The sequence below is a fragment of the Simochromis diagramma genome, unplaced genomic scaffold (genome assembly GCF_900408965.1).
Source record: "Simochromis diagramma unplaced genomic scaffold, fSimDia1.1 OVJJ01000303.1, whole genome shotgun sequence".
Lineage (NCBI taxonomy): Eukaryota > Metazoa > Chordata > Actinopteri > Cichliformes > Cichlidae > Simochromis > Simochromis diagramma.
Window position 1 is genome coordinate 273315 of NW_024386791.1, and position 23817 is coordinate 297131.

At 39.8% G+C, this 23817-nt stretch overlaps 2 protein-coding genes across 2 annotated transcripts; one reads left to right on the forward strand and one right to left on the reverse strand.

Annotated features, from left to right (window-relative positions):
- Positions 1-689: 689 nt before the first annotated feature.
- Positions 690-12468, reverse strand: metap1 (methionyl aminopeptidase 1). The gene is made up of 11 exons (XM_040023606.1): positions 12305-12468; positions 11101-11152; positions 9733-9842; positions 8787-8847; positions 4904-4995; positions 4728-4811; positions 4331-4469; positions 3520-3651; positions 2718-2861; positions 2568-2633; positions 690-2025 (listed from the first exon to the last, which is right to left on the reverse strand). Exons 1-11 carry the CDS (start codon positions 12419-12421, stop codon positions 1859-1861), a joined length of 1164 nt encoding a protein of 387 aa, XP_039879540.1. The 5' UTR covers positions 12422-12468; the 3' UTR covers positions 690-1858.
- Position 12469: 1 nt separating this feature from the next.
- On the forward strand, positions 12470-22754 carry eif4eb (eukaryotic translation initiation factor 4eb). Its single transcript, XM_040023612.1, has 7 exons — positions 12470-12597; positions 13388-13491; positions 16859-16954; positions 17079-17142; positions 18076-18189; positions 21842-21981; positions 22071-22754. Exons 1-7 carry the CDS (start codon positions 12580-12582, stop codon positions 22183-22185), a joined length of 651 nt encoding a protein of 216 aa, XP_039879546.1. The 5' UTR covers positions 12470-12579; the 3' UTR covers positions 22186-22754.
- The last annotated feature ends 1063 nt before the right edge of the window (positions 22755-23817 follow it).

Sequence of the window (23817 nt, forward strand, 5' to 3'; positions counted from 1 at the left end):
ATATCATTTGTAGTTGACCGAAACGTGTCAAAAGCCATATTCAAAGACAAATTTGACCTCTTCTGTGTTTCTGTGGTGTTGAATTACAACCGTGATGTGTTAGGCAAATAGATGAAAGAGTAAATTAAAAAAAGACTGTGTGCCTTTTTAGCTTGATGGGGTTAATTACTGTGAACCCCACAGGATTTTCTTCACAGCAGACATTTCCACTTGTCATGTGGGAAATGCAGAGGTGTAATTAATATAAGAGAAGACTGTCTGAAAGGAGACGGTAGATGAGCAGCGTACACAACAGGATCCATTAGTAATGCTAGATACCTTACAAATGTGCAATTAGCACGAGGAAATGCTAAGCTTTTACTCCAGAAACCTTTCAAAGCATCAAACTGCACATAAGAGTTCCAACTCTTACAAACACAGACACAGTCAAGTTTGTGGGACTAAATTCATTTGCAATGAATGAAGCAGAGGAAAATGCACTAAAAATGATGACATTGTGTAACACGGGAGTAAACAGAGTCAAAAATCAAAACTTTAATGATCATCACTGCCCTCCTCTGAGTTTAAAAAGGCATTACGGCTGAGAAGAACCCAAACTGTCACTTCCATTAATAAAAGGCTGCTAAATTAAGCCACTTTTGGGATTTTCATTTGCAGTCTACTGAAGGACAAACTCACCCACACACAGCTACAGAAGAGTCATTTATTACTCCATTAGAAGAAATACAAAGATGGCAGAGAAACTCTGATCACATTAGTCCTCTGAAAATATAGAAATACCGAATGCTGCTTCTTGCACGAGGAAAATCCCGTCATCGAGATGAATGGTGACTACTGCAGAGTAAAAGGAGAGGGGAGCCACCGATGGAGATAGCTGGCTAGTTTCAATTTCTAGATTCACATTTTAATTTGCTACAACGGGGCTATTGAAAACATGAGACACCAAAGGAGTACTTCTCAAAGCAGGGCCAAAAAGTCCAGCACTTTGAGGTTCAGGGTCTTTATTGTCTTTCTGGACAACCGCGCAGATGCTCTTGAGGCTACGTCACAATTCTCCTAGCAACCGTTGCCCATTTCCTCACCGGATGAGCGCTAATAATAGCCACATTCAAGACATAACAATTAGGTTACAGCACTTGTACTGGACACGTCAACAGGTGAATGAGACGATGACATAGTGTAGTCAGCTAATCAGCCTCGTCTTCCATTAAACAGTAAATCAACTCAATACCAATTGTTTCCTTTAGCTCTCTGGCCGTGAACCTGCCTTAGTTGCCCAACTTGAATTTGATAAGCCTAAATTTTAAGTTGCTTGTTGGTGTTCTGTGGACTCTGTTCCCTCTGCTCTCTAGTATTGCTGGTTCTCCTCACTCCACAACCGGTAAAGTTATATGACATGTGATTAAGTTAGCAGAGGTTGGGGGGAAAAAAAAAAACAGAAGCAAAGCATGGTGTACTAGTTGAATTTGCCCTGAGCTCCACCCACCACTGACAACAACAACTAGACAGCCTGTGACAGCTCTGGGCATGACAAGACCCAGAGGTGAAAACGAGCCTATCAATCCTGTCCACTAAGCAAAACCAAATCTCATAAATACTTTTATATTTCCTCCAGAGGATACAGTTTTCACTAATAAAGTAATCCACATTTGATATAAGACACATTCAAGTACTTCCATTTACTTTGAGGAACCGATATTTAATTCAGAAAGCCATGAGAGCTCCAGGAGCGGTGCCTCATGATTTTTCAATGTGCTGTGTGTGAGCTGCAGAAGTGCTGGGGGTGTGTGTGTGTGTGTGTGTGTGTGTGTGTGTGTGTGTGTGGTAAAGTCCAGTCCTTGGTGCGTTTCTGTCCGGTCTACATTTGGCTGAGGAAATGAGCGCGTCCGTTGTCTTCCAGACGGCGGGTGAGGATCTCGCAGCCGGTTTCCGTCACCAGCAGGGTGTGTTCGAACTGAGCCGAGCGCTTCCCATCTCTGGTCACCGCCGTCCAGCCGTCTGGCCACGTCTCATCTTGCCAGCCACCTGAGACATTACACACACGCACACGATTTCTGACTTTGGCTTACACAAAGTCAATTTAGCAAAGTCGACAAAACAAAGCCTCTGAGCTATGCAATGACTCACTGTTTACCTGTGAGATAGTTAAAGGTTTTAAAGTGTAATGACCCATTTTGGAGCCTGACTGGCTTTACACAATTTTACCCTGTAAGAACCTGTTAATAGTCTCAGCTTTGCTCAGTATATGCTCGACTGTGAAGGTGATTTCTGAAGGCAACTTGGTCATTTTGCTTTAGGATGAGCTGATTAGATAAAACAATTTGGTTTCTTCAAAGGCTTCTGTTCCTAAAAACCAAGCAAAACACCATTTATGGTGTATTATGAGAACTACACTGCAATAAAGCTGCAAACAGAAACAAGAATTCCAATGTTTAACTTGACATAGTATTCTAGTTTTAGTCGCTTGAACTATGTAGTTTGCAAATTGTCTAATTAAGGCAGTTTTCTAACATATTCATTTGATCTATTTCTGTAAAGATTATTATTCATACAAAGGTTACACTCACCTTCACATATCATGGGCTCAATGGTGAACACATGGCCAGGCTTCATAACACCAACTGCTTTGTTTTCTGGGAAATTAAGGAGAACATAAATCATGCACTTTTGAGTAATTAATGCTAACACATTCAGCGCTAACCGTGGGAGTTACTCACTGGCATAGTGCGGCACATTGGGAGCCGTGTGGAAAAGTCTGTGGATGCCGTGGCCGCAGTAGCTGCGCACCACGGAGAAGCCGTTGGCCTGAGCGTGCTTCTGGATGATGTTACCTAGCTCTCTGTAGCGAATGCCAGGCTTCACTGAGGAAGCAAACAACACAGGGCTTAGTTTATTTCCTGAACCACACACACTAATGTAACTATTTGACATGGAAAACGATGTTGTTTCTACGTAAATGTTTCAAAATGTAAAGTATTTTCCTATTTCAGGTTCACAAAGGTAATATTGTGTTTGCCTTCAGCAGTCAATTGAATATCTTTGACTATTAACTGGACAAAACGAGGCCTCTGAAGAGGCTGTGGGAAAAGAGGATCTGCTTTTATTTTTATTGCGCAGACCAGAAAATAAAAATGTGATTAGCTGATAATCTTCCATAATGCATGATGTTCCTCAGCAGATGGTGCATCCCAGTTGCCACGCACATGTAGATAATCAGAATTTGCAATATCCTGGCCACTTTGAGGATTGCAGTTCACAAACTGATGGGTCACTGAGGAATGACCCATCAATTTCGACTTGCTCTGAAATGTAAGTGCTCTCTGGTGGCCGAACTCTGCTAATTCTTGTTATTCAAGGACCTCAATATATTGATACCAATAATCCTAATAAGCTAATACTGGCTGATTTAGCCAAAGCTGTGTCTTTGATTAAACAAGGGTAGAGAACATAACGTCCATCACATCAACACAAAACACCACCATCACTGTAAAATGTTAGAAAGACAGAAAGTGAGCCTACCAGAGTCAATGGCTTGCATAAGGCATTCATACGTAGTCTGAACCAGTTTCTTTGCTCCTTCGTCCACCTCTCCAACAAAGAAGGTTTCGTTGAGGTCGCCATGGAAACCATTGTGGTACACAGTGATGTCCACTGCGTGAGCGTGGGAAGACAAATATGTCAGGACCATTGTATCAGATGACAAACTGAATTCTTTTATGTTTAACACAAAGGGAGCAATATTATGAATGACCTGCCAAGAGCAGTTAATAACAGGCGCTAGCAAGTTTTCAGAAAACACGTATCCATTTGCAAGGCAATACAAAATATCCTTTTATTAAAAAATTGCTGATAAAATTGGAAGTGCCAGTTTGCAAACTGGGACTTTTCCCCACTTGAGGAAAAATATAGACAGCAGAGAATCTGACTGGCAAAGCCCCACTGGTAGAGGTTAATGAAACTATTTGTCTTGTCGGGCCACGCAGCGAGAGATGAGTTGTTGGCAAGTACTCCATCAGACGCTCTGAGGGGAGTGGCGGATAGAAGACGTCGCCTTAGCAGAAATATTCATAAAGAGGCTAAAATTGGCCAAACTCCTGCTGATACCATTTCAGGATCTCGGTACAATCATTTGTCATCCCAATCCCCCCCCCCCCCCTCACCTCAAACATTTACCAGTATAAAAACTCAAGCATTCACAGGACTTTGCTAGACATTGGGAATATGAATACATTTTTAAACACTGTAGTATTAAAGTTCCCTGGAGAGTAAAGCACATGATGGCAGTAAAGCAGGAACAGATAAGAGAAGACATGTGAGGCAGTGAACGCACCATTGAGGATATCTCCTTCTTGCAGGGGTCTTCTGTCTGGGATGCCATGGCAGATGACTTCGTTAACAGACGTGCAGCAGGATTTGGGAAAATTGTAGTAGTTGAGAGGGGAGGGGTAGCAGTTCCTTGCTAAACAGGCCTGTCGGGACAAAGTGTGTATGTTACAGAGATGGCAGCAGTGCAACAACAGAGTACAAATGTAAATGTATGACATATATTAAAGACCAATAATCCATTTTAAATGAGTTAATTTGATATTTAACAGTTCAAACCTAAGTGCTTACGTTGCTTACATGCCTGGCGCTGACATGTGGATGAACTATAATGAGCCATAATGCGAGTTTGTGTTTAGTGGATCCAAAAATGAGGCATTGTGTCTTGTTTCAAAACAACGCACCAGATGTACGGCGTGGTCAATTTCTTCTGTTGTAACGCCTGGTTTCACCATCACGGCTGCAATGTCCAGAACTTCTCTTGCCAGCTGCAAATAGCACACATGTCAAAATCGCACTGCAATAAAAGGTAAGCTAGAAATGCACGCCTTGAAAGCAGACAGTCAATACTGATTGCTACCTTGCATACAACTCTCATGCCCTCAATGTCCTCGGGGTAAAGAGTCTTGATCTGTGACGTCCCCTTCAAGAACTGCTCGGACTCAGACATCCCTACGGGACGGAAACAAGGACAGACAACTGGCATCACTCACACGTCAATACTCAGTGAAACTGATGAGCTCATTCAGCCAGGATCTTGCAATAGCAGCTGCTGTCAGTCTATCAATTTCCAGACTGTCACTGCTGGATTTACATTCTCCTGATTGATTTTGTTTTTCCATCACAAGTGACAACTAAATAAATCATCTGTTACTGAGAAGGCATTGTCATTCATACTATAATTTTAACAGTTACACTGTAATTGGTGCAACTGTAACTATTACCCCATGCAAGAATATAGATACTTAAATAAAGGCAATCATGTTAATCCATACTGTCCTATGAGCTTTACCTTCAGTTGTCTCTGACTCCTCGCAGCTTCAACAAGTTACAGTACACAATTAATCCACCTCTAGACCATCAGAAAACAGTGATTTAGTTTCAGTAAAAACCACTGTGTAAGAACAGGGAACATCTGGAAAAATAAATAATAAAAAAAAAAACACTACTCTCTATAGCAGAAGGCAAATCTACTCTCAGAAAGCCATGGCTAAAGTCTAAGCCCAGGGTGCGCTCTCATGAGAAAAGGTTTAATCACTACAAACAGGTATTCCTTGTTTTAGGACATGAACGTTGTTTTTGATATGTCAGAGGAATAGAACTACTGATGGTAGCACAGGAGTGCCACCTGGTTTAGTTTTGGTACTTTTAATGTGAAATCCTTGTGATGTTTAATTTTTTACTGCTTGTACAGCAGTATAAATCTGAAAAATAAACTCACCTCAGGTATGACCTCATGTATGATCATGAGGACCGATAGTATATTTAAATCCAGTACAAAACCAAACCATCTTTCTCACAATATCAACAAAAATCACAAGTGTAAAAGTAGAATTGCATCAGATTGCAGTCTGTCTATTAGTTTGCACTGGTGTTCCTAATAAAGTGTCATGAGTGCATATCAAGCTGAACTGTTTTGATATTTTGCCAGCTTCAGCCCTAAACATCTAACAAGCATCTTGAGCTGCTATGAATAACTAGCCACTCCTATAAAGACTACACTACAGCTTCAGCACCTGAGCAGAGGCAGGGTCTAATGACACTCACACCGTCGGCTCAGAAGAACAAAGCTCGGCAGCTTCTGTTATATGGAGAACAACAAAAGTGCAGGTCTCAGTGCAGCAGGTCAGCTTGGTAACGACCGATCCAACAAGAGCCCAACATTTTTATTGGACTGCAAAATGCATACAAATATCTGTTGGTCAAAGAACCGGGTCATCAATAATTCGCTGGTCCATAATTTATTAACTCCACCAGATGAATGCTGGATGAACGTGAACAGTTGCCTAGCAACACAGACATGCGACAGATTAGTGTTTGAATCAAATGCTGATGTCCTTTTGACCTGAAGAGGCCACAGTGTGACAATGGAAATCAATTGGACTTACTAACGCTTTGATACACCTGTTCTGAGAAGAAGCGAAGTATGAGAAAAGGACCGCGTGTACATTATGTTTTCAGAATGAAAATCACTGCTGAAAATGCTTGTGTTCAGCCCTGAAGCGGGACCGAGCCTGAACTAATAAGAGGCCTCTATCAGGCATTTTTTTGCCTTTTCCTTTGGAATGTGCAGCTAGTTGATGTGTACCTGCTGATTTGAAGATGCTCACTGTCCACATTTGAGTTATTAAAGAATCCCTATTTACTAGTAATAATTTAAATCCATTGAAACACTGTCCTGAATCAATTGTACTTCACTCCCCGAATTGGCACCACAGAAGAATGAAAGGAGACTGTAACCATGACTACCTGAGTGTGGATCTATGCAGTCAGATGACACGAATGCAGAGGTTGCCATGGCTGCAAAAAAAGAATGACTTGCCCAGAGAAATAAATGTAAAATAAGGCAGGTTAGAGTAATCTCAGCTTGTGATAATTTACATAAAAGAAACAAACTGGTGATAAAAAACACAGCGTGACAGCAGAGCTGTCAGCAGGTTGACTTTTCCCTGCAATAAATCCAACACCAACGAGGGAGAGAGATCACCGTGAGATATTACAGGGACATTAGAAAGAAGACTATTCAAGTCCAGTTTGAAACACCAGCTTAGAAATAAAAGGCATCAGTACAGATGTGCCTACATGATAGTCACTGATTTCAAAGTGCTACATCTCCAAAAGCTGAACTGTGAAATTATATCCATATACTGTTGCAGCAGCTTTAAAACGAGCTGCACTAAGCACAATACTTTGCCCATGTAGATACATTTAAATCCAGATTTACTGATTGATCTTGACAAGATCATAACAAGAAATATCAGGTTCTGGATTTAAAAACAGTCCAGTGAGCGCTGTGGGAGAAGAAACGATTAATCTATCAGTGAATGTTTAAAGGTTTAGTCCACACTTTTTCAGCACCCCTAAGGAGTGACTACTGAGCAACACAGCAAATCATGATGAGCTGCTCCTCTGTTCCACCCCACTCTTAAAATCCTGATGAAGTCAGTATGTTGGAAAGGCTAAACAACACCATCAGCTAAAAATAAGGTTAGAGTCTGGAGATGGACTTTAGGAAATGGTTTAGGAATCAGACTTACACCAACAAGGAAAAGCTTTTAAAGAGCAAGGACAGAAGCAATACAGAATGAGAGTATAGCCATTGTATCTCAGGCTGATACTCACTGATTCAACTCAACTCCACGTGTAACTGCAGGATTACATATTTCTTGTCAGCGAGTAGGGTCTACTTGTGAGTAACATGAATTTCATTATTAGAAGTTGAAAATGATGCACACATCAAATGGTCTGTGCCCAACCTCATCTGTACAATAAGGTTACTAAGTAGCTACAGCATGTAATGTAAAATGTGTTCTGCCCATGATGTAAGAAAAAGAATGTAGAGGCTCATATGTGAATTTATCCTTTGAGTGGACTTGAAAAGACTAGAAACAAGTAAGCAAACATAATCCTGGACAAACAGTGAGCACACATCTAATTCTGCATCTGAATATAAACCATGTGATATTAATTCTAATGCATGAGCCCAATTGTAAACTGGTTGTTGTGGCTGAACGCGGCACAGTTGCCTCACCATATTAAATATGCCCACTTAAGCAAAATTAAAAATGAACTGGTGACAAAGATCTCGATAAACTGCTGAATTTCAATTACAGCACAAAACTTGCTGATGTGGCTCTTCATTACGCGCCTGTTCAGACTATCCTCTGTGTGTACAGATCTTTAGCTGACAGCACAAGACTTATCTTATCAAGCTTATCTGTGCATTCATGCAAAAATGGCAGAACATGCATGCATGGATGAGTGCATTGTTCAGACAGCGACAGAGACGGGCCTTCAACAGGTAGCTCTCAATGCTCATGCATGCGTTACTAAATCTGTGCCATTAGTTTCTAACTCATTTATTGTGGTAATAATGAATGTGGTCTGGACTTTTTTCCCCACCTAGCTGATGTCAACACATACTTACAAAATGACATATTAGTAACTTATTTGCCACTAAAATACCAATGAACCCATCAGTTATGCAGGTCAAAGTCAGGTTAAATATTGTAATATTATACCAAGACACCACATCTTATGCTCATCATGTCCCATGCCCCAACTGAGCTAGGGTTGATTTCGGATTTATCAAAAGTATGACAGCCCTGAATGAATCCTCTTACTTGTACACAGTACCTCTGATGAACTGCACTTCCCTAGACAGTGTGACATGTCAAAAAGGATTTACAGCTATAAATAAATAAATAAAAAGATCACTTCTGCTGGAACAGAGATCAGGTTACCTCTGGGATGATCAGCATAGTCAGGTCTTTGGATGTCACCTGGCACAGGTCTCATGGGAGTCTACAGAGAAGGCCAGAAGAAAGAGAGACAGGTTAACTCAGCGTGTCAGTGTTTATATAAGAGAATCCTTGAAGCAAGTAACAAAATGTAACATTTCCTTTTAGTGTCTGTGTTTGATTTCCATTCATTTGAATAAGGTAAATACCATAAGATGATTCTTATCTTTATGCTTGAGCCTGTACCCGTTTCGTGCTGTGTTATAAATCCAATGCATCCCACCACCACCAGCCCCCCCCCCCTTTTTTTTTTGATGCACCGTTCTGACATTTGAATCGGATATTAGTCTGATCCTGATTCAAAAAGCTGGACCGGATATCAGTGTCAACGTACTGATGTATTCGGTTTAATTCTGGCTTTATGTGCATTTACTACACCTTGCATCAGTAGCAGTGGTACCAGGAGACCTAACACATCTCACGGGAAGCTAACAGCAAAGGATCAGCAGTGTCTAGATTCTCAGATGTCCTAATCCAACAGCTTTTGTCTGTATGTTGGCAATAGTTTTTCACACAAACTGCAGCCAAGTGAGATGACACGACTGAAAAGTTCAGATGATGCTTTTCCTGTTGGCTTCTTTTATTCCCCTGATCTGTTACAATCTGTGAAATACTTGTTGGGATGATTTTATTACATGTAGATAACTCAATGTCATTTCACTTCACCTTTTATGTGTACACCTAGTTTATCTTGTCAGCAAGACAACTTTACACGCAATAACCAATGCAATGACCATAAACTAGGCTTAGTAGTGCACTGAAGCTGGGCTATCCATACAATGCCATGTTTGATCCCCAAAGTCCAGTTTGTTTGGCTAGTGCAGGTTAATGCAGCCCTATATAGTGGACTGTAGCTGTTCTGCCTGCCCGTTCATTTTTCATTACTTACCAGAGGGTAGTGAGGGCGTAGTTTTCCTGTGTAGCGGTACCCTGGCCATGGGTCTGTGTTGATCTCCTTCTCCACACAGTTCTTAGATTCATTTTGGTTCTTCTCTTCCTCTAAAATACAAAAGAATATACAACATACACATAAAACAACTCACAGGGTGTCTGAATCATCTGGCACAAAGTACAGAAAGAAGTTTCACCAACTCGTGACTCTAAAAGGACACGTATATATGTAAGGGGTGCCACCTCTCAGCTTTCTGAGCTGCAATTTGATTGGCAGAGGAGTCTTAAAAGGAAGCTGTGAATGATTTTGATCTGTGGTAATGGATATGTGTTACCTTAGGCTACGTCCACACTAGCCTGGATAGATTTGAAAACAGCGTTTTCGTCTGAAAACGCTCTGCATCCACACTAGTGTTTTCAGTCGTGTTCACATTGAAACGACCGAAATCACTTACGTTCCAGTCCTGCGCATGCGCAAAAGCGAGTGAGAATTAAAGAATTTGAAGAAAAGCTAACAGGAGCACGTACAAACTTATATTTATCTTTTTTAGGGCTGTCAAAATTGACAGCAATCAAAACAACTGCTGTGCAATGCACAGCAGTTGACAGTCACGCTTTTGACAGTCACGCTTTTGACAGTCACGCTTCAGTGTGGTTACGAGTTTGATGAATTAATTTGCTGAGACTTAGATTTCATATACGTGGGATAATTAGCGATGCAGCGGTGTTATAATTATGCATTTTTTTTAGTTTTAGGTTTCTTTTGGTTCAGACCTGTTTCAAATTATGGTTATCAAATAGTGTTTTTTATTTTGTGTTGGAATTGTCTGGTTTTTGCAGTCACTAATTTGACCTTGTCCCACTGTCCTTTTTGATTTCCTTGTAGCTTTTGTTTTAGTAGTAGTTACTGCATCTTGTAAGGACTAAATAACTTTTTTAGAAAACCTCATTAGTTTGTTTTGTGCCACTTCCTTGTTTCAATCCACAGTATGTAATGTATAGCTCTAAATTCTTAATAGTACTTTTTTGTAGTGTGTGTACCCATGTCTGCACTGACTGCAGTGTTTTCAAAGTTATGGTGTGATCACTTGATGTGCAGTGATATATTTGCATTTTTTGGTTTTCCGGGTTTAGTTGCAGCTAGGATATTACAGGAGCATATTTGAATGTAGTTAGTATAGTCTGTTATTATTATAAATGTGTTTTGTTTTGTTAGTCTCATTTTAGTGTTACTTCCTACATGTAGGTTTTACACAGTCAACCTGTCCTTCTGTATTAATAACATGCACATAAATGCAACGCTGCTTGTTCATATAAGCTAAGCATCATGATAGCACAGTGGTAGACAGTGCCCAATTGCACCTACTTGCTTTTTTGTGCAGCAACTTGTGAGATGCCCAGCTTCCTTTAAAACATTCCTGCAAAGAAAAATTATTGTTATTACTGTTACAGCACAAATTTTTCAGTGAAGTCCATATCAACAATATGTAACATTCACACGTGATCACAACCACATAACCCAATTATAGTCAGCTACAACTGAAATTTGGGTTACTTTACTTTGAGAAATAGCAGAAAAAGAATGGCCTGCTACCATCGATAAAGGCCATCTTATTTGCTGATTTGCAACCAGAAACCATCAAGGCCTATAAATCAGCGTGGACAGTGAAACACCACTAAAGTATGTGACAGGAAAGCCGAGTCTGGCAACAGAACCAAAACTGCACTCACAGCAGAGACCTTTAGGGTCAAATACCTTTGCACTACAAGATCGTGTTGCTAACAGTGTTTATTACTAACCATTTATCAAGCTTTTAAAAGAAATCTGAAGAGATTTTACTCAAAATTCTACTGATCATTCTAATCCAGTGTCTGCAGCTACAAAGGAAATATCCACGTGGTATAACTGGTAATTAAAACAAGTGGCGTACCAATGTGTTTGTCACTACTTTAAGCTGCCAAACTTCTGAAAGAAATGTGTTTGCATACTACATGTAGCTCTTCTGATTTCCAGCCAAGTAGGAGACCCAACGCATAAACACCATCCTTAAAATGACACATTTCCTACAGATGTTTGGTCTCGTGGGAACCAAAGAACCAGGATGATCTGTCGGGCTAGAGTTGCGTGACATATCACTTTACAACTCAAATGCAAGTGTGTGCAACATACTGCATCACTTTATGTGATTCCTACACAATAAATATGACTTCATAAACCGTTTTACGTTAGACAACTTAACACCAATTGGCCACAGCTATTATTTTGACCAGGGTCGTTACATGACTCATTTTAGCCATAAGTTAGCTAGCTAAGCGTTTGCCCTCGGCCTGGTGGTTAGCAGGTAGCACCAGTTACAATCACTGGTTGCATTATTTATCGCCACCAGTCTGTGTGCCACTATACAACTAATAAGCATCCGCAACGTTCACAAAAAGTTGCGCTTTACCAATAGATTCACGTACACACAGCTACCTAGCTTGTCAGTTAGCAACCTCGTGATAAAACAGAGGGCCCCGGCACGCGGCACCAGCTCACATTTAAAGCAGACAAACCGGGAAAGCAGAAGTACCTGCGAGCAGAAATAGGAACCTTGAATACCAAGCTTGATACATGTAGGGCACTGAAGTTTGGCGTCCTTACTGCAGCCCTCTGTCTCACACTCCCTTCTAGCCTCGGTGCTCGCCATGCCTGCTCCGTCTGCACAAGGGGTGGAGTCGACGACAAGCAGCCAGCCGGCGCAGCCAGCCAGTGGCAGCTGCATGCACGGCGCATGTCCGCAGCGGGACCGTCACGTTGCATAGTTCGGTCCAATCAACAGAAACTTTCCTAACAGAGAATTGTAAGATGGCGACCGCCGAACCGGTGAGTACTTTCTGTAAAGAACACATGAAAACATATGAGGGTCTTCTCGCTTCGATTACAGGGCGGTGTCGGCCGTAAACTTCACGTACAACTCTTAACGTTAGCCCATAAATGCTTAATGAGCGTTGTTGGGGCCGCACGTGTTGTTTTGAGTACTTCAAGTTTGTCTTGGGTGCCACGAGCGAGGCGTAAATCAGGAATGCTTGTATGTGGAAATCTCCCAACTTTCAAGGCTGACGTTACTGCTACCAATCGAGGGAAGCACATTAACTCTCACCTGAAAACCAGTCACTTTTAGTGACGGACATTGCGCAGCGGTGAAGTGAACCTCCAAGAAATATGTGTTTATTAGAGGCACGTGAAATCATACCTTATATCCGAGGAGGACTTTATGTAAATAAAAATCCAGCTGTCAGAATGGTTCGACACATGACCTCTGCGGTCCGCCGTTAGCAGTGCTGTAAGCTGAGGTAAATGATGTAGAAGCACAGAGGGGATTCCTTATTTGTATTAAGTAATTTTATAGTTAATATTAGTTAGTATTTGTCTCGCATCATAGTGAAATGTGTTCCAGATGTTCGTAATGGATTCCGTAAACATCTGCTTCCGTCACGGAATTTAAGTCGATCTAAGTTTCGTTTTAGGCTAAAATATCAGTTTCTTTTTTTAAAAATGGGACTTCTACTAGTGGAAACAAGTAAACAAGAGGAAAAACCAGAACTCAAACATGTTGTTTTCAGTTTTATTGTATACCTTCTATTAGTGTTGAGCCTCCATCTATTTTTTTTAGGAAACTAACCCAAGTCCTTCCCAGCCTGATGAAGATGGAGCTGAGCAGACCGGACAGGAGATTGTGAGCCCAGAGGCCTACATCAAACACCCGCTCCAGAACAGGTAGAGACCTCAGGTTTATGTAAAGCGACCCAAAGTTTTCCTTCAAGCAAGTCATGACACTTTTGGTAACACCTCAGGACGTTTATTTGATGAGCTGTTCTACAGCGTTATTTAAATTAACTTTAATTTCAGTGGTTACCAGTACATAAAACCTGCATGTTTATATACTAAAAAAAGAAAAAACCTAGAAAACCTGTTGAATGCCCCCACAAAGATTTCTGAAAACGTCTTAAAAACTCCCACAGTCTCAAAATTTCTTTATCTCTCCAGATAAAAACCAAAGATCAGAATTACTCGTTTAAATTATTTTATGCCAACACTTGTTATCACATTATTGAATAGTAATTAATAGTATGACTTGTCTGTTAAGGCCCAAATAATATATATATAATTGTTGCCTCACTTCCTATTACCAAATCGTGTCCAGTGTGTGTGAGTCGTCTGTGTGATGTGTTTATAGGCCTGTAAATCAGTACTGCTTATCAGCTGAAGTCAAAAAGTCTGATAGTTTGTTCGCCTCCTTGCTTTGCATAACTGTTTGTTGTTATGCAAAGACTGTTATTAAAGTTTAAAATTGTATAATAAAGCCTTAATTACTATTTTTAGAATAGCAATTAGGCAGGCTTTGCTTTAATTCAACGGAATTAAAGTAATTTTTGTCTAAGTGGCTTGAAAATTGTGCTTTGGAGGCAAAACAAAACAAAAGCATTTCAGTTGCCATTCACATAGGACATGCCAGCATCTTATCACGGTCAGTAAGAGCGACCGCTTGTGTGTGGGAGTGGATAAATGTCAAGATGAAAAGTGCATCAAACTCCAGAGAAAAGACTGGTGACCTGTGTCAGACTCATGTTTGATCACAAGGCTCAGTTCGAGAACTGAATGACCGTTTCTCCTCATGGCCGAAGCAGCCGCTCATGCGGAAGTGAAAGAGAGATATGAATTGACCACTCACTGAAAACAATGAGTGCTGTGTTTACGGGAGGAAGAGGAGCCATTTACACAATTTGTCTGCATGATAGAAACATAAATACAAGAGCAAATGCAAATGTGTTTTGTTTCCAAGATAGATTTTGATGAGTTAAAGCAATTTTCATCTTGATTGAAGACAGTGTCTAACAGACTTGGCAGTCATAAAATGTCATAAATACACATTTAATAATTAAAATATGAAGTTATCTCAAATGTGTTTTTGATGGATCTTCAGTGTTTTCATTGATATCGCACAGCTAGCTAGGATTTCCAGATCACATGACTCTGTCCCACTCAACCCCCACCAAACACACACAATTAGATAATGCAGTGGAACCGCATCATTAAATCATTGTTTGTCATTTACTTTCATGCTGAGTTTATATGTACAAAAAATGGTAACAGCAGGACAGTCAGATGAGCTGATGTAACAGTTGTGGCTTCTGTTAAATGCAAGAGTACCCAGTGCTTAGGCTGGGGATCAGTTTTGGCCCAGCAGGCTGGAAGGGCTGCAGTACACTCGTGGAAAATCTCACAGAAACCTCCGTCTTTGGAAAAGGAAAGATCAAACTGTAAAGCACCTTTTCGGGTTTTCTCCATTTAATTATTAAATGGTAAAAGGACTGGCTTATGTATCACATTTTTACTCCAAGTGAGAACTCAAAGCAGTGCTTTATACTATGCCTGTCAGCGTGTTCTAACGATCACACTCATACACACACTGATGGATGGATCAGGGTAATTTGTGCGTCAGTATCTTTCCCAAGAAACACTTTGACATGCAGACTGGAGGAGCTGGGGATCAGTCTAGTTAAAACAGTTAAAACATCCAGCGTACAAGCGCCGGACATTAAATTGATGCTGCTTTGCTGATTAAAGTGGTATATCCCATGATATTGATGTTCAAAGTTCATTATTTAAAGAAAAAAAGTAATAAAAATGTAAGATTTTGACTTTAGATTGTGACAGTTTGAGTGGGTGTAAATTATTTACAGATTTTTAACAGAGCTTAAGCTTGTGTTTTTCCATCACTGAAAATTTAATGTGCATAGCTCATGTAGGAATTCTAAAGGATCAAAAGACTGGAAAAAGTTAGGTGACTTAAAATGCCAGATTTCACCCCACCACCATGGACTTACTTTGTATGACTTCACTGGATAGTTGTTAAAGTTACCGTACCAAGAAAACCAGCTGATTCTGATGGGGTCGTGGGGTTCCACAGCCAGTTGTCTCAGTCTCAGAACAAGATTATTCATCTTCTTATTATATTAATAAGCACATTTGGACTTTTGTTGTGCATTTCATCACAAGTTTGGTCTTAAATTACCCCCTAACCTGTAGACATCTGGTAAATACACAGTATGTGACAGTAAATATAATTGATTGACTGCATTTTTTAATTAAAATCTGGATGATTCATTGATAAAATGGAAAAACTCATACATAACTCTATATATATGAGTTTTATTAAATTGTACCTGTATCCATGTATTTATGCATGCAGAGCGTCGGATTCAAGCCTTTCTTTATTTCCCCACAGTAAGACTGTGATTGTCTGTGATGGCGTGGTGACCTGTCCAGGGGGGTTCAGTGTTTTTCCTCTCAATCCATACTTGGATACTTTCCAAGTACCTTCTGTGCTGAATACAAATAAGCCGTGAATGAATATTTTATGCATATTTAAATTCCACAAGGGTCTTTATGTCCAAAAGGGTCAAATATAAAAGCCAAACTCGACTGAGATCCAGTCAGCTAAAAGAAAAGTTGGCTCCTAAACACTTTAGTGGTGTCTCACAGCTCATTTTGATGAGAAGGTAAATGCTAATGGCTAAATATCCCAAAATATTGACAGTGGCATAAAGCATCTGAAACGGATTAATGTTATTTGTATTGACAGTGATGTGCATTTCTCAGTTTTCTTAACTCCCACATTGTTTTCAGGGTCAAAGGGTGATTGAGCCTGTTGAAGTCCACGAGAGGGATCGTGTAATGAATGTGGCCTTAGATCATGGCCTATAACTAAACATTCAAATGTCTGATAAACAGGTTCACTAGAAAAATTCACACAACGTTCTAAATGCTCATCAAACACTCTGCTCTGTGGATTTAGTACAGCTGAAGATATTTGGCTTATTATTCAGACCTTATTTGGCTCATATTTGGACTGTGGGAGTCTGTCTGCTTTAATTCTTTATTAGTTTCATTTTTTTGCCAGCCTGTTGCTGAATTATTAGAGAGTTTAGTGTTGAGCATTTGGGACAAGCATCATCTGCATCTCGTGCATCCATACGTTGCTCATTTGCCCAGAAGTTCTGTTTGCCTTTGTTTACATTGTGTGTGTAATAATAGGCCTATTATATTTATGCTAATTTTTGTTTTCTGCTTAAAACAACAGATGGTCTCTGTGGTTCTTCAAGAATGACAAGAGCAAAACATGGCAGGCCAACCTGCGACTCATCTCTAAATTTGACACAGTTGAAGATTTCTGGGCGTAAGGAACGATAAATGTCTGGGATTCTTCTGTGCTCTCACTGAGAAACAAGCTGTGAGATACCCTGACTATATAATATGTTGTGAAATATGGTTTTATTAATGCTTTTCTGTCTTTATTTCAGTCTCTACAACCATATCCAGTTGTCAAGCAACCTAATGTCAGGCTGTGATTACTCACTTTTCAAGGTATGTTTGATTCGTTTACCTTTTCTGGACAAAAGCAGTGAGTGTTGACTTTAAATGCACATACATTTAATTAAATTGGGGTTTTTAGTGACCTTTGCTTGTCAGTGTCTTCTTTAACAGTCTGTATTTTAAGTAAAAGTCTTCAAATATTCTCAAAGTTACATGTAAAAAAAACTACATAGCATCTTTTTAAGCTGGAAAATGTCTTTACATAGATATGAGATATGGCATTTGTGCTAGTTTTAGTTGTTTTGAGATACTAAATAAGCAAATAAAAGGCCCGAGGCCTCTTCCACGTTTGAAGTACAGGAATAGAGATCAGTTAAATGTTTTAAACCGATATCCTATTATTATTTTAGACATTGTAAAACAATATCAGTTACTCCTGTACTGAAGTTGACTGCTTTGAGGGTCTGTCCCACAGCCCACATCATACCCCTCAAGGCAGTGGTAGTCCAAACACTGAACAGAAACAAATAAAGCTTCTGCAAACAGAACAATGCCTGACTGAACTGCCAAGACAAGAGTTCCAGTAAAAACAGCAGCATCATTGCTGGAGGGAAGGGAAACAAGAAAAAGCCAGCTCACAGCCAGGAGAGAGAGGATGAGTTAAAGTGGAAAAAAAGAGTACTGGACTCAAGCCTTTATGTAGGATCACACCAGTGATTATCAGTCATCATCTGTACAAATTTACATTAAGGAAATCTTCTGGGAAATAAAAACCTATCTGGAAATAGGTTGAAGGTGAATCTTTAAGAAAAAGGTGTTTCAGCACTCGCTGTATACACGCTGACTTTTGATATATTTTCGTTTTTCCGTCGCAAACATATAATGCCTAACTGTGGGAAAGATACATTGCTTGCAGGCAACGTTGAAACCTCGTTCTTAGAGGCTGCTCGGGATGTGTGCTGACAATTTGAACTATTGCTGCAGGATGGCATTGAACCCATGTGGGAGGATGAGAGGAACAAGCGTGGCGGGCGCTGGCTAGTTACACTCACCAAGCAGCAGAGGAGATTAGACCTGGACCGCTACTGGCTGGAAACTGTAGGTTTGACTGTGCTTGTGCTCTTCATCCCATTGCTTAAACCAGTGACAATAATAATCATTTCTCTAACCTCTCCCCAAAGCAGTACATTTATTACATGCTGGCAGCCATAATTAGTTACACCATGTTATCATTACACTTGTTGCCTGCAGAAAGGGGTGATTACAACCAAGCGTATCTTTCAGAGCTGAACCAAGCCGCAGCTCAGATTGATTTCATGTTCTTGGCAGCAAATGTGCGATTGCTGTGAGTGCGTGTTGAGCTGCAGGTTTGAGATCACAACCTGGTCAAATGAGAGCAATTGAAAATTGGTTTGCTTGCTTGGTGCTAACAGCGAGCGATGCTCAGCACAGATGCAGGAAAGAAAAGAAAAACATTTTCACAAGCTATAAAAAATATCACCGGGATGTTGGAACACTTATACTGTGTTGAATTAATACATATGGCCACCTGGGGCAGCAGTGAGCGCTACAATCAGCCAACCAATTAGCAAGTTACCAAATATTATTTCTAGGCAGGTTTTTAAATGCGATAACTGAGAACAAGGTGACCTATAGTCTTAAAATTCATACAATAGATGCAACTACTAAAATGTTGGTGAATTTGAATCTCAGTGATGTTGACCTGGAGGTTGAGGTGACTAAGATTCAAATCTCAAGGTCAACATCAGAGATCGTTTTCAGATAATCTTGTGACTTCAATAACTTAAGAAGGGCGTCGCCTAGGTGTAAAAGTTCATGAGTTTAAATCTCAACGAGAACCAGGCAGCATTTTAAATCTCGCCTGATGAATGGCTACTGCCTATATGGCGCTGTTGGCAGTGCAGAGCCGATTCTTCCTTGGTGCCATTTCTGCAGGTTTTAAGATCTAATCTTACATAGCTCCACAAAATATAAAATTTGGGGTAATTTCAGTGGGAAGCCAGTTGCAGCGCACAGCATCTGCATTTTTTTCTGCAGATTTTTTGCAGTAGCCCCGCACACAGCCACATATTTAAACTGTTTCATCATTCAGTCTGCCTTCTTTTGGTTACCAAGTCCGTGCCTGCTTTTTGGCCATAGCACCCCTGTAGGTTGTAGATGGACCACTGGTTCTGCATCTGTGGGAAAAGCATAGTAGAGCCATCTCAGACCTGGCTCCCACACAATCGCTCGTGGTTAGCAGCAAATGTGTTTTGCAAGAATATTCTCCATTAGTCATTAAATTTGACAGGATCCTGTTATATATTATACAGGCCTGGATCAGGGCCAGCAGAGATCCAAATTCAATTTTTAAATTTCTTTGTAAGATAAAAAATATTTAAATACTAGTTTTAAAATTAACATTCTTTGTATCTTTTAAATTTTTTTGCAGTTTAAATCCTGTAGGATATATTTATATATACCAGTGGTTCTCATAATTTTCACAATAAGTACGACCTCATAAAATATATGGCTCTTAATGTCGGTCATAAGGGTGGTACTTTAAAGTACAGTACTATAGGCCTGTTTAACACCCTATACAGTTTACACGAGACAATTTTCTTTCTTATATGAATGTTATTTATTTTAACTGTCATAAACAGGATGTGACAAGTGATAAAAATAACAACTGTACTGCATTAAAACATCCACAGCAGATGGGATATCCAATCTTTAAGTGATGATATGATGAAACCTGCTTCTGGGTCCAAACTACTCTGAGTTTATTAAGGCTGTTATGTTTTTAACATGTTTTAAAGCTTTCTATCTTGTTCTGTTTAATCTCAACAAGCCCCTGAAAATAAGTCAGTGATCACTGTCGGCCTGTCTCGGTTTTTATCGTCACTATTCAAAGGTCTGTTTTTAAAACCTTACGATGTCACTAAACCCCAGTCATGCGGCAGTATATTAATGACTAACCTCGTATTGTGGATGGATTATCTCAGTTGTTCTCCTGACTGAAGTTTGGTCCGTTTACATCAATACGTCAGTTTAACTTTTATTGAGTGGAAAAAAAGTTAGCGTTCATCCTCCAGCTTCACTTTGGCTACGTTCACACTGCAGGCGAAAGCGCATCAAATCCGATTTTTTTTGACCCTATGCGACCCATATCCGATCATGGTATGACAGTGTGAACGGCACAAATCCGATATTTTCACATCCGATCTGGGTCACTTTCGTATGTGGTACTGAATCCGATACATATCCGATGTTTCAGAAAGCGACTGCTGTTTGAACGGTCAAGTCGCATTAAATCCGTCTTTTACGTCACTGACACAAGACAGACGCCAATTATCAGCGCCGGAGAAGACATCGCGAACGCTTCCTGGCCATCCGGTGAAACTGCTGGGAAGACAACGTTGGAGAAACGTTAACGTTTTATTTGTACTGCATAATCTGCAGATTCTGACAAATATCTGCAACTATCCTTTGAAGCACTGCTCCTCTCTAAAACAGCAATAAGGATAATTATTAGGTTATTTACATTATTATGTAAATAACAAAATAACTTAAAGCCAAAATTGGGAAACGTAAAGTCCGAAGTCTTTATATTAAGGGCCATCAGTCAAACAATATTGTTTGCTCTGGGTCTAAACAGAGCGCGTTGTGTGTGACATCTTCTTTTGCGCATGCGGCCGCTTTGAGCGTTCACACTAGAGCGCGTTTGCTGTCACATTTTATTTGTAGTGTGAACGAGCAGACAAAAAAATCGGATTTGATCAAAAAATCGGAATTGAGCATTAAGACCTGCAGTGTGAACGCAGCCTTTGTTTATGTTATGCTAACCATAGCTGTGTAGCTAGCCACCACGTAGCACATCATTATATACCAGCTAGCCCAACTTCACTAACCCTACAAACATCACTGCTGTTTAGGTTTCTGGCTTCATTTATGTTGGACGTGATAGCAGAGCTGTACGTTTTAATTTTTCAGAAATCCCTCAATCAGAACATGGTATATTATTTAATCTTAAAAATCTTTGAAGACTTCCCACGTATCACTAGAGGGAGCCCACGTGCCACCAGTGGTACACATACCACAGTTTCAGAACCACTGATATATAGGATAGGATTCACTTACAGTATATAGGGTGAATCAGTGGGTTATTCACATTACGATTTTATTTAATAGGATAAAAACAATTTCTTCTTCCAAAGCTGGAAGAACTCAACTCAGGTAAAAGTAAATTCTTACTAAATTTCTTCCTGTTCTGACCTGCCATTGATCCTGAACTTAACTGAAGTGAAATATCAGAAGATCGGTTAATGAAAAAACACCAAGAACCCTTTAATGTTCTGCTCGTGTGATGATCAGGTTTGTGACTAAAGCTTTGGGTCGGCTGCAGAAGTTTTTCACATTCAAACAGGGCCGAGGCAGTCTGAAGATATCGAAGGTGTCAGAACAAAATGTGTTCAGATACTGCTGAAATATCACACTAGGATTAAGTAGTAACTTTAGAAATAATAATGTCAGCGTAAAATGCCACCAAATACTATGTCATGTCACTGATTTTGAAAAAGCAGAAATCCTTAAAAATGTCAGCTCCCCAGTAATGAATACGACAAGCCTCAACGACCTCACTGCCTTCTCTCTTGTCGCAAAGAATGAGGATTTCAAGTTGCTGTCAAAATAAAGATGTGATTCATTATGTCAAGACAACAGCTTTTCTTCCTCTGCATCCTCTCACCAGCTGCTGTGCTTAGTCGGAGAGGCCTTTGACGACTACAGCGATGATGTCTGCGGAGCCGTGGTCAACGTCCGCACAAAAGGGGATAAAATAGCCGTCTGGACGTCAGACTACGAGAACCGCGAAGCTGTAACGCACATAGGGTGAGGCAGATCAGATCGCGGTCTGTTTAAGTATACTAAGCACTGAAGGCCTCCTCAGCATCTTACGTTGTCATTTCGTATTTCAACAGGAGAGTTTACAAGGAACGCTTGGGGCTTCCCGTGAAGATGACTATTGGTTACCAGTCTCATGCAGACACCGCTACCAAAAGCGGTTCAACCACCAAGAACAAATTTGTTGTTTGAGAAAGCCCTTATGTGCCTCTTTTCATTTTCTTGTCTTATTTTGTTGTTGGTGCACATGTTTACTTTGCTGCAAAAGACTCTGCGGAATGCAATCTGGAAGGAAATAAAGAGTTCATGCCAAATGTTGCCATAACCTGCCCAGGAACTTATACCACAGGAAAAAAGAAATGCTATGGAAAACAGATGAATGCAAAAACTTCCACAAACACTAATAATGAGAGGTATTAATAGTGGATGTCATTTAGAGTGCTTCATTTTGTACTAAACAAAATCGTTCTGATTTTATATTTTTATTTTGCGAATGGCAGGGAATCAGAAAATGTATATTTCTCACCTGTTTTACAGCATCGTTGGTTTGGCTGTAATCCTTATTGACATTAAACTCTTTTAATTTATTATATTAATTTGCTTGCATATTATTAGAATGTTAGACCTTCGTTTTATGCTTTTTTTTTTCTTTTTCTTTTTTGCCTTGAGCCATTGCACGTAATCCACCTTTTTAAAGTGTTTCATGACATATATTCATTTGAGTGTTAATATAATTAAAACATTGGTTTTGCAATTATTAACTGTTAAATTGTGGATTTATTTTGTTGCTTTCTGTAAGTGGTACATTCCTTGTTATAAACGCTTTACTAATTGACTTGTGGTGATGCTCTATTGATGGACACTGACTTTTTGAAGTTAACTTATCAGCAGTGACGGGCAGATCAGCCGTAAAGTAAAAAGACTAATGTAGATATGATTATACTTAAGAAAAGAGCACTTGGTGTGAAATCTGGCTCTGCCTCGTTTTAAGATCCCTTAAAATGTCAGTAAAATGCACTTGTGAGAGAAAAGATTAGTTTGGGAAACGCGGCATCAGTCCATTGCCACCAGAGCAGCTTTCAAATGTCACTTCGTCGTGACAAATATCATCACGTTCTCGGTGTTCTTCTAATAAAGCAGCAGGTGACGCTTCTACACGTAGATCCTTCTTGATCTGATGAAGCTTTAAGTGGCTCTTTAATGAGGTCCCTGCTGCAGTTCTGGTGGTAACCTTTAAAGCCCAGCTGTTTATTCATGTAAGATCCTTTACAAGCATGCACTTACATGATAAACACAGTAAGTAAAACATGTAATAATGTATTCTGTTTAGAGCAGATTCTTCAAAATACCTCGAATCAGTAATTAGTCTGCACCAGTGCAGCAAAATCCCACAGTAACCTGACAGATTTTTGTACTTTTAACTAATATGTAAGATTTCTATGCTAATAAAATGTTAAATAACTTAAAAAATCAGATACAGCAATAATAATAAAAAACATTTCTATTGTAAAGATTATACACAGGCACAGTAAACGACCTTGGGGCAGATTCAAGTGATTAAATCTTTCAAAGAATAAATGAATAACAGAATTAACAGGTAGTTAGAATAAAAAAAAATGTCTGAAATGTGCTTCAACTGGCAAATTTGGGAGGAAAAAATAAAGACAAAGGTTAAAACTTGTTCTAACATAATTGAAGGGCTTTAAGTGTCATCGATCAACGGGACTGTAAGGTCTAATAAGCCTTTGGAAATCCATTCCAACAGACCGAGTCTTAATGTGTTCTGCAAAAGCTGAAATCACTAAGAATTGATCAACCTTTTAA